Source organism: Dermacentor andersoni, chromosome 11 (genome assembly GCF_023375885.2).
Source record: "Dermacentor andersoni chromosome 11, qqDerAnde1_hic_scaffold, whole genome shotgun sequence".
Lineage (NCBI taxonomy): Eukaryota > Metazoa > Arthropoda > Arachnida > Ixodida > Ixodidae > Dermacentor > Dermacentor andersoni.
The window spans coordinates 73,479,636-73,491,837 of NC_092824.1; the positions used below are offsets into that span (position 1 = coordinate 73,479,636).

The 12,202-nt window shown below is 45.0% G+C and overlaps 1 protein-coding gene across 1 annotated transcript in view; it reads right to left on the minus strand.

Annotated features, from left to right (window-relative positions):
* Window positions 1–12,202, minus strand: part of LOC129382070 (neprilysin-2-like) — a 78,832-nt gene that overhangs the window by 15,992 nt on the left and 50,638 nt on the right. The window contains exons 11-12 of the mRNA XM_072285305.1: window positions 11,720–11,778; window positions 9,728–9,779 (exon numbers count right to left, since the gene is read on the minus strand). Coding sequence (XP_072141406.1) covers window positions 9,728–9,779; window positions 11,720–11,778 — 111 coding nt within the window. The remainder of the gene's footprint in view (window positions 1–9,727; window positions 9,780–11,719; window positions 11,779–12,202) is intronic.

A 12,202-nucleotide genomic window follows, 5' to 3' on the forward strand; every position in this document is an offset into this window, starting at 1 on the left:
TGTGTAAATTTCGTCTTAGGCTCCGAAAGCGCATTATTCGCCTTCTTACTTACTTCCTCTACATGCCTATTCCAGCTTAAGTCACTTCTACTTAATATTCCCAAATATTAATGCTCCTCGACTTCAACATCATTATGAGTTGGCAAACCTCAGTCATCGTCGCATCAGCGGTTCGTTAGGTCATCGAGGGCGAAGCAATTTGATGTGATGTTGAGGCACGTTGTGCTCGTGGAAATGTAGGCCAGTCTTCAGGAGGTGCGAGTCTTGCCCCTTTCGTTTTTTTCGCAGTGTCCGTCTTTGTGGAAGTTGACGTTGCTATGGTAGCCGCTTTGCCGGAAGATGGTGTATATCGGTAGATGCAACTGTTCGGGATGCTCTTCGGTGGAGATGACGTTGTTGCCTGAGAGTAGCGGCAGCCTCTCTGTGTGTTAAATGATCCCGTACCATACGTTTGAGTACCGCTCGCTTGTTCCTCACCCACAGGCAATCATTAAATGAGGCCTCATGAGCACCCTGGCAGTATGAGCACTTTAATACACATCCGCGACAGGCATCTCCTGAATGAGGATCCGCGCACTGTGGGCACACGAGTTTATTCCTACAGACACCATTTACTTGTCCGATCTTGCAGCATGTGTAGCATTGCAGGGACTTCGATACGTATGGGCGGACTGAATGGCAGACGTGGCCAACTTTGAAAAGCGAGAGAAGGCTGTCTCCCTCAAACCTAAGCTTCAGGCAACGTGTGTTCCTTCTATAGGGCCTTCTATAGTTGGCTTTATTAATATTCGCAAGTCGTCTGTTGGTACAGAAATATCGACAACATAAATGACGCCGACATTGTCATTGCAGCCTGCAGGAATCATTGATCGCACTTTCATTTTGCCGATCTCCGTTACGTGCCGCAGGCTTTGCAGCGCACTACGGTGTAGAACGTCTACTGCGTGGACATTCTTCCGTGCGTGCATTCTCACGTTTTTTATCTCCTTTGGCGCGATCCCCCGAAGAAACGCAGAAGGGACTTGCCTATATAGGAGTCGCAGATTGGACACAGAGTCCACAGCCATGAAGAACATTGTGTACGGCCAGCGCTGTGGTGTCTTCACGGTGGAGGCAGTTGGCGACAATGAGCTCCATAGAAGTGTTATTTGTGTAGTTCGGCTCATGACAAGCGTGAAATCATCGTCCGACGAGTCAACGCTGTCCTAGTATAACACGGTTGCCTCGCTGTCCGTGTCACTAAACGTGTTTCCACGTTTCCTGGACTCGCCCTGACGTGATGGTTGGGCGCCACGAATGTCCTTGAGGGATTCTTCATCCATTGCTGCAACAAGGAAGCGGCAGCTCTCAGATTTTGGAGATAAACAAGGCGAGACAAGGGTACAAGCATTCTATGAAAGAAACACTTCGTCGCCGTCGTCTCTTCCTTGACATACAGAAGCAAATTTGAAACAAACATTATTGCAGCCTTGCGTAATTACCGCAGCAGCAGACGGCAGCGTAACAGCTTTCCGGGGACAAGACAGGCCAGGTAGGGAACACAGCGCAGTGGCCTCGGGGAGACTGTTTCAGCACATTTGAAGCTCTGAAGTGTTGCGTGGAATGTTGGACAGGAAGGTCAGCCAAGGACACATTCCCCATTGGGGATAGTTTACTTGCGGTAAGGCGCAATGCATGACGGTGGTATCGTGCGAAAGAAAATCTCAAGCGAGGATAACGTCATGGCAGGAGGAAATGAGAAGCAGGCGTAGAGGACATCTTGCAGGTGTAGATCACATCAGGCAAGCTCATGAGGACATCAAGCAGGCGTCGAGGCATTCTTGCATGCAAAAGGCCACAAAAGCCCTGCTGCGGTTCTTGAAGCACTCTGGACTGTATTATCGCTTGCGAGAGTGGTGATTCCTCTGCGAGTGACTGTGGATGACTGACTGTAATTTCTGTTTTCTGCCCTTATGTGTTCTTCCCTTTTCCCGCTCCCCAAGTGTAACATAGCCAACCAGACAGGTCCTTGGTTAACCTCCCTACTTTCCCCTATTTCTTTCTCTCTCTCTATCTTTTCAATGACCACAGGCACCTACACGCCACTAAAGGGAGAATATGTTGAGTTCTTGCTGTGTGAAGGGCCACCCCCTAAAATAGCATCGTGACTTTCTGAAGAGAGATAGAGTTTTGGGTCCATAACATAGACGACGACTCCAGTGTACACAAGACAAATTGTGAACAGACCTTCAACAAAAACTTCTAATACATCTGATGGGCAGCAGTGAGGACTCTTGTGGTTCGACGGCGCCACAGCCCTTGCCGTGTGGACTGCGAGAATCAGTTTATATTGCGATAGCGATTGTGCGGACACTCCAGGCTCATTTCTGGGGTCGGCATCGCCGTGAGGTTCTGTATAAAGTCCAAGCGGCGATAAAATCAGTGCCGCATGCCGTATCGCATATGTACGAGTGAAAGTGTGCGAGGGAGAGTCGGCGATGGCGGCTCCATCTCGCGCATGCAACAGATGAATTCAAGGAGGAAGCGCGTCACCTTCCTTCACCATCATTACTTTGGGGAAAGGAATGAGACGGGGGAGGTGGCGCTCAATACCAGGCTTGCCGGGCGGCCGGGTGCGCTCGACCGGGCCGCTTAATATTGAAAGCCATCTGCGAGAAGTAGGGTCCGCGCTGCGCTCCTTTTTCGCGCCTTAGTTCGCGTTGATGCTACTGGCACAGCACGAAGGTCAATTCGCTCACTGCTGCTTCCGCATTTCCTCACTGCAACGTTTTCACAGCGAGTTTCCGTGGTCAAGGAGTAAGATGTGTTCCCGTTTGCTTCTGCGGGCGTTAGACCATGCTTGTTAATTTAGTTAGTGTGCCTATGTTTACAAGTTTATGCGGCTGATAAAACTACTATCCTTACTTCCTATAGCTGTCCACTAATTTTCTATCGTACTCGATGCTTCGCTTTTCGGGTGGAACTGCGACTTTTAATCTTCTCAAGTCGCAGAACGAGGTTCCATAAGCGACGATGGGCGGTGGCACGGAAAAGGCGAACGGCGGGTAATGGGTATCACACGAACAACTGTTGACGGGGTCGAAGATTGGTAGCAAGAGCTCTAAAAGGAACGTGGCATTCCTGTGCCACGGTATATAAAGCGTGATACGACACCATGCGATTAAGCTCGTTGACAGGGGCGGGAAGTACAACCGGTGTCGCTACACCCAAATCACATTGGGGGATAATCGCTCGTATACCACTAGTTCCCGTCGGCAGGTCCAGACCAGGTGCGAAGCATCCGCAGAAGTAACGGGAAACCACCTTGGGGTGGGAGCCTAAGTACGTCGTCTGCGTAACTAAGAGGCGCAGCTGCACATGCAGGGAAAAGCCACTGTCTGGTGACCGATTCAGCATAACGGAGAGGCTGCGCTACAGGGAGCTGTTGACGGTGCACAGGCAGAACCTCAGTGATTTCATGTTCAACCTCGTTTGGTGAAGCATGGGCACAAAACGCAAAAGGAAGCTGCTGCATATGCTGCGGCTGAGCGAACGGCACTAAGCAGAACTGGCGGGCAACATTCTCGCCAACAAATGCCTTCATCTCTGCGTGCGGCCCTGACTGATACCGAAAAGCATCCATTTCAGCGAGGTGTTCATATTGTGAAGGAGGCCGAGGGGACGAAGAGCGCTCCATGTAGATATTCTAAACTTTGGTAGAAAATAATTATTTCTGATATTGTGCGCGGATTCCTCGCAAACCATGTATTAGAACTCTTGTCGTATATTCCTTTACCAGCTCTCCTGAATCTGTCTCATTCCGAAATGGTCTGATTGTCCTTCACAAGTACAGTGCTCCTTGCCACTAAAGCTGGTCGGCGCGCGGCTTGCGCACAGCAGGGCAGCAAAACATCTCGACAAAGGAGGACATAAACTGGCCACACCCACAAAACTGGGCGCACCCGCAATATAAGAACTCACGTTTTTCACTTTGGTGTGACGGTTCCATTGGTTTTGCGCGCTTACCCTTTCTTACGACGAGATGCACTGTCCGCCCCATCATTATATTCCGCGCCGCTGGGTTTCTTTCGTGGAGTACACCGCCGCACACGACCGATGGAGAAGGAGCCACCTGCTAGGATGCGTCGACAGGTATGGTTGATAGTAGCATGCAGGGTCAAAATTTCAGATTCTATATTTTCCGGGTACCCAGCACCTTCCACCATTTGTAAAGAGGCTAATTGACTGGATATTTGTAGTGGCTAACCTGACGATGAATTCACATCACCAAGCGCTAAGAGGACACTGGGGTGAGCTTGTACCTAGCGCTGATGCGGCCGATTTGCCAGCGTGCATATTCACTACAAAATAAACAAATAAATAAATATATCTCTACAGGATTGAAATGTATACAACCATGGAAGAAGAGTAAATTTTGCCCCAACTGGACAAAAGACGCCCTGCGGATTTCAGCGACACACGAGGTCTGAAAGCGCAATCTTTGGCGATGGAGAAACGCAATGCACCGCTACCACTGATCACACAGTCTCATCCTTAAGGCCAAATCATTATTATTCAAATTTTTCAGCAGTGTTGTCCGTCGTGGTGTCAATTTTTGTCCAGCTACAGGCAGACAGTGAATTCCAACTGCTGAAAGATTTTGATCATTTCGCCCGTAATCTACGCCTACGCGAATGCTTCATTGACCGGCCGAATTCGAGCTATTCGAAAAGTGCGTTACCTTCTGGCAAGCACTGGGTCCTTCCTTCACGACGCGATAGATAGTGAAGTATGTATATCAAAGCAGTAAAGCGAGACGTTCTGCACTTTCATCAAACACAAGCACCCTTCCGCCATAATTTGTCCGCCAGCGAAATGAAAGCACTAGATAGCCTTTCCTCTCGCAAAGACATCGTAGTTAAGTCTGCTGACAAAGGTGGTGCCATTGTTATAATGAACAAGTCCGACTATACCTCAGAGGCGCACAGATAAGTAGCACATGCGACGTTTTATAAACGCCTTGATCATGACCCCACTGAACAATACAAATCTCTGGTCAATAGCACGGTGCATGAGCTCGTCAAAAATAAAAAAAGGTGCCTGATAACGCAATTCATTCTCTTATTTCACTAAGTCCTGTTGCCGGCCGCTTTTACCTCTTACCTAACATACATAAGATAAACAAACCTGGTCGTCCCATCATTTCCGGCACGGGTACAGTCACACAAAATTTGTACAGCTACGTAGATTCCCTCAATAGTAATATCCCAGCTACATTTCCGTCTTAGGTAAGGGATACTACCAATGTTCTGCAAAATATTATCGATCTCAATATTCCTCAACGCTCTCTTTTGGTTACACTTGATGTAGCATCCTTGTACCCCAACATTCTGCATGCAGATGGCACCAGGGCAGTCGTCAATTCTTACGAAGCAGCATTACCCCAGAAACTAATCGACAGCAATACGTTCGCCACTTTGCTGACACTTATTTTGGAACTAAACAACTTCGAATTTCAATGTCAACAATATGTCCAAGTTAGTGGAATATCAATGGGTACGTGGATCGTCCCCAATTACGCCAATATATTTATGGGTGAGCTAGCAAATAAATTCTTGCTAACACGGGCGCTCGAACCTAAGTATTACAAGGGTTACAGCAACGATGTTCTTATGATTTGGTCACATGGTGAACAAGAGCTGCTTTCCTTCATTTCTGACTTTAACAATGCCCATCCATCTATATCGTTTTCTTACACGTATTCTGCATGTATTATTAGGTTACTTGGCGTCGGCGTTTCAGTACTAAATGATAAATTATCTACGGCCCTGTACAAGAAGCTGACATACCCATATCAACAGTTGCACTTCAATAGTAACCACGTTAAACATTGCAAGACTAGCATTCCTCATACTAAGGCCTCACGTTTCAAAAAAATCTGCTGTGAACAATCCGGGTTTCAAAAAAATGGTGCCGGCCTAAAGAACACTTCAGTCAAGCAAAACTGTCCACCACAACCAATTGACGACGCAATAAAACGCGCAGACGTTCATGACCGTAGGACGCTTCTGTCCACTGCGAAGAAACCGACTCCCACACCCAAGACAAATCTTGTCCTAACCCATTCTGCGTCAGTCTCGCGTGCTTTAGATGTACTAAAGAAGCACCAAAATATTCTAATGCAAAGTGAACGCCTCAAATGCATCTTCGCTGAACCGCCTAAAGTAGTATACCGTAAAGCTGCACATATTCGACGTAAAATATAATCATCATCTAAATATGACTGCCGTGACGCTATCGGAAGCGATCCTTGCAGAAAACCGCGATGCAAAGTATGCCCCTACATGTGTACATCGAAACAGGTCACTAGTATGGCTTGAAACCTTCGTTTAAAAATCAAAGGCGATTTCAACTGCGATAATAAACACGTAATAGTTATGCTTGAGTGTACACTGTGTAAGGAACAGTATATTCTGAAAAACAGAAGGTCCTTTTAGCTAGCGCTTTAACAATCACAAATCCCATACTAATACGTTGCCCAACCTACCCATCTCAAAACACGTACATCTCCCTGACAACTCATTTGCTGAGATGAAAGTCACGTTGCTTGAATCGGGATTTCGTTCAAATTATGATAGAGAAGCCCGTGAATCCTTTCTTATCTATAAGTTTGATACCATCGCGCCTGCTTTGAATGAAAATATTGGAAAATTGAGTTGCCTGGCCACATAGCCCGTCACATCTTCCCTCGTTTCTCTTCTTTTTTACCAGGGGTCCTATAACGTAAAAATATTCCAATATGTTTTTATTCCGATCTCCTAACGTGAAATTTGCGTAACCGCTGACGCAAGCATCGGGCGGTGTTCCGCAGGGTTGTCTGAACACACCAATAAAACGCTCTCCTCGTTCACAGGAGGTCACATTTCTTTCCTTCAAAAACGAATAACATTGCCTACACTGAGCCGCTTGTTTTATCTAATTGGCTGACAAGAGGCAAGGAGCACGAACGAGTGGAGAGGGATTCCATGGGGCCCAGCCAGTGCATTGAAAATCAATAACCAGATGACGAGGGTGGCACCAGCGTCTGCGATTGGACCGCTTTCGCTTACTTAGCTTGCGGTGGCTGGTCGAAAATCGCGGCGGCATGCAACGGAAGGTTAAGAATGTTGCTAAAACAGACCCTCAGCAAAGAACAGCTGGCAGAGCGAGGTCGTAAACCTGCCGAAATTGCTCGAATACGTTACATGGCCATGCAAAAAGATTTATTGTACGCAAATTCACCATGCTCTCCGGCAGGTGTGAGTAGCCAATACCTAAGCGATCAGTGGTTGCCACATTTTATTCCTTTCGGAACTGGGCAGCCTGCGGATATTCAGAAAAAGAAAAATTAGTTTTCTTTTGCATATTAATGCATGTTTAATGCGTACACGTCACTTTGACGTGGGCAATTCCTGCGGTTTCTTGGCGTCGCCTGAGAGGCAGGTGACGTGGGTGCAGCCCTAAAATCTTTGACCAATAGCCTAGGTGTAATGACCAAAAGGCGCCGAACCAGAAATATATATTTTCTATTTTTTCGGTCCAATCATGCATAATCAGTGTGTACACGTCATATCAGATGAGGGCTATCGTGGTTTTCGTGACGTCGGGCAATCGACAGGCAAAGTGGGGCTGGTTCGAAAATGTTTTTGACCAAACTCGGAAGGCTTATCGGAGAATTGGAATACAAAAGTTCAGAATTCCTTTACGTTATGCGCCCCAGTACGACACTACTTTGCCCTTTTACTAGCACGTCACTATTTTTCGCTTATGTTTTCATTGGTTGTTCTTGATTGGTGATATAGCACCTATTCGGTGACGTTTTTAGCTGCCACCTGATAATTCTTTCGAATTTCATATTTTGTGCGTAGCTTGAAATAATGTGTTTGCAAACGTAATCTTTTTAGACATTTATTTGTCAGAACGACTGACACGCATTCTGCTCGCGCATTTTCTTCGGTTTATATATAAACATATCTGGTTGATATGTGCATTGATATAAACTATATCTAGGGCATGCGCTATGTTCTGATGAAGGCCGGACAACGGCCGGAATGTCAATAAATCGCTTCATACGAGCGTCAACTTCACAGTATATATTTGGCCGGATCCAGGAACGTTCTTTTTCTAGTATATATATATATATATATATATATATATATATATATATGTATATATATATATATATATATATGTAGAGAGAGGGAGAAAGAGAGAGAGAGAACATCTCTAGCTAGCTGCCATTCTGTGACTTTCGTTACTTCAGGCCTCAAGGCGAAGTAGCCACATTTGTGATCATAATTTTCGCAATAGCAAGTAAGTTAAAAAATTCTAGGTGTGGCTGCTCCTCTCTGTATCATTCCATTAAACTACTGGTCATCTACACGCGCCAAGAGCTGAAATTCAGCGCTGATCCTGTTTTCACGTGTCTCTATTTCTACCTTGTCTAATTTGTGTTGAAAAATGTTTGTTTACCATGAACCAATGAGCCTGTTCCTAGATCCCTCTGCACCAAGACATTCGATCTTCCTTTGATGTTGGCGAAGCCACGACATTCACTTTACCTGTGTCGATGATCAGACAGCACATAACGTTTTACGAGGTAAAGATCAAATGAGGTACTTTCAAAGATAACGGTAGGGGAATTTATAGGTGAGCCAAGAATTTAGGAATGAATAATTTCTGAAATGAGTGTTATGAAATGTCAACGTCCTGGCAAAGCAGACAAAACGCTTGGTGCAATGTTCTGTTTTGGAGGTAGTTCTAAAAACTGCGCCCGAGCTGTATGGAACAGAGCTTTTAAATCTTGCGAATAATTTTTTCCCCTGTTTTAGCTTGATATTTACACCAGGCACATATAGTAGCTTCAAAACCGGAAGACGATTAATCTACCTGCATCTGTACAATGCCATTGTGACTTCACAGACGTAATCCCGAGACAGCGTCTATTGTCCTTTCGTTACCATGGCACGTATAACGTAAATAAAGGACGAATTGGCTACTACCCGACAAGTATCATTGTTGCCCATAAACTTTTACGAAAGAAAGAGTGGCACCACTAGCGTACTGGTATATGTGCATTGGTCATATTCAAGACAATTGCTCCACTCTCACATTACTAATATATGACGTGCATTCCGAAAGTTTCGTCATTTATTTTCACACAGAAACATTATAGCCAAAAGAACATATACCATGGCATCATGAACTACACCCCTTGCACTATGTTTTCACATAGTGGCCACCGACACTGAGACATTTGTCGTAGCCTGCAATCAGTTTGTAGAAACTACTCTGGTAAAACTCGGTGGCCTGCGATTCAAGGAATTGTCACACAGCCTGCTGCACCTCAGCATTGCTTTGTAAGTGACATGCCGAAAGGGTGGCTTTCAATTCAGGGAACATGTAGGTGCCCATTTATACCGCATAACAGCGCGCGCTTTCATTGGTGACAACGCTGTCAGCACAAATCTGTCTACCGTCGTGATTTGTACTCGAATAACCTCAGGCACCCCATTCTGTTGCAACTCTCCCTCCTTTGGCGCTGTGCGCATGCGTCATTCCTCCTCCGCAGACGCAACCAGCAACGAGCGTGCATTTTAGTGACGATTGTTTGTCTAACCTGGTGTACCATGTTCTCTTTCTCAAAAATACTCCGAAACTTACTTTCAGAATGTTAAACAGGAACCCTTGCGGTTTTTTTAATTCTTACCTTGGAAGTCCTTGCTGAAAAAATGGTGGTCGGAAGAGTGCATAGGGAATTTCTGAAAGAAACAAGTACTTCGAATGTGTGTTTGAAGTTCTGAGATCGGCTAAATAATTCTAAGCAGAAACAGATAAGTAATATCAACTGCTGCACGCGTTCCGTTGAATTGCGATGTTAAGTTCGACCAAACTGGCTTAGAAGCATAGTGCAATGTTTAGTTATTCTGATAGAGCTCAAACACATCGCTTTGTAAGTGAAAGGGATGGTATAAATGCAAAAACATTTTGGTTGTTTTAGACGTGTTCATGAATCAGCGCGCTTTCTGTAACTTACATTCATTAATAACAGAGCGTGCTTTTCAGGGAAACGATGACTGAATAATATATTTTATTTTATTGTGATAGCACTTATAGGGACACACCAAGCGCATTTCTGCTGTCGGCGTCAGCGTCGCCGTGAGATTCCGTATAAAGTCCAAGGGCGATAAAATCTGTGCCCCACGCTATATGTTCTTTGTGGAAGTGAAAGCGTGCTAGGATCACCGGCTCAATCTAGCGACGGAATGGGAGGAAAGCCGGATGGAAGCGCACCGTTTACCGTCCCGCCCAAGGCTCCGGGGGGAGGGTAGGGAGGGGGCACGTTCTACTAGGGGCGGCTCGGGTGGCCGTTCGCATCCGCGCCACCGTATCTTGAAAGTTATCTGCGACTTCAACTGTTCTGCAACCGTCTACCGCACGCTGCTTTCACGGCATAGTTCGCGTTGATGGGAGACACAGCACGAAGGTAACTTTGCTTGCTGGTGCTTCCGCGCATCCTTACTCCCGAGTTTCCACAACGAATTCCTACGGTCATCGATTGAGGTCTGTTCATGTTTGTTTGTGAACGCTTGACATAATGCTTGTTAATTTAGTTAGTATGCCTACGTTTACAAGTTGATGCGCTTGATTAAACTACTATCCTTTCTTGGTCCACTAATTTCTCTTCCACTATCCACTAACTTGCTATCGCAATGGATCCTTCACCTTGCCGGCGAAGCTGTGACTTTTTTTATTCAGGCTAAATGCCAGAAATTCAAAGCCTACCGGCTAGATAACAAAAAGTGATAGTCCGCTAATGTGTTGAGTGTTCAGTACTGTGCACATTAAGCTTGTTTCCTATATGTATGTGCTGCACTCACCATAATGATATTTTGTGCTCTCTATTGTGTTTTGGTTCCTTTCGAAGGACGTCGGCCCATTTGAACTTTATTAAAGCTGTAGATATATTTCAGTGCGAAGTTAGATAATTATCATATGCATGCTGCTGTTTTCTGTTCTTTCTGCGCAAAATGCCCTTAGCACAAAATTTGTGCCGGGCAGAATTGTATAAATCTAACAAAATAGTCGCATTTCCACGCAACAAACATTGTCAAATCGAGAACATGAAATAAGCAACAGCCGTTATTTCAAGTGACATTACATAAAGGTTTTAGGCAATCTCAACAATAGTACGATGGATGGAGACCAGTCAGCCCACTTTTATTTCGAGTGCAAGAGCCTAGTAAAACGTGGGGAAGACGGGAAATGTAAATTCAAGACCATGAGCAAAACGAGAACAAGCTTAATGCATGAGCCAGCATTTCGACAAATGGGCTTGTGTTTTTCAAGAAGTAGTAACCTTTCAAGTACCTAGTAAGGCGTTTAGGCGCTCATCGACATTTCCGAGTAGATGGTTCCCTAACATTTAGGGGTAGTATGTTGCTTACATATTTCCCAGCAGCTGCAAATTTTCTTGTCACAGGAGAAGTGCTCATGGTAAATGTTTTGAGTCGTCATTACGTATGTTCACCGCTTAAATTACTCAGTTCCAAGCTAACTTCGGTCATTGTTGTGGGGATAAAGGATAAGTCGGAATATATCTTTTGTGTAAGTTAAAAGGGACTGCTTACAAGTATTATGCCAAACGCAGCTTAAGCTCTTGTTCGCAGCAATTTACAGTTTTGGTAATTTCTGTGCTTACCAACTCTCCCTCCATACTTGTCGTGAAACGGGCGACTATCTCTTGGACTGTGCTTCCAACTATATGCATAACCAAAGAGAAATCAAAACAAAAATTAAAAAAACAGTACATAGTTTTCGTAGCACGAATGTTTTAAAAGTTTTGCCTTACGATTAATATTTTCAGGTTTTGATGTATGAATATATACAGATATAATCTATTTAAGATTTGGAAATAGATATTGTGAACGTAGTCCACGTTTCAATCTCCTATTTCGAATAGTTGGCTCATGAAAATTAGGACGTAGCCGCCTATTATGAGGTGAGTAATATGCTTATTGGCAGGCACCGTTCGGAGCTAAGGAAGAAACACAACTCAATAATCACCCCTCAGGCTCACTGTAAACGCAACTTTGCCGCATAGTTTTGGATGTTTCAAAAAGAAAATACAAGTCACTTAGAACGGTGGTGCATGTAGGCCGGATGTGGTGATAATGTTTTTAAT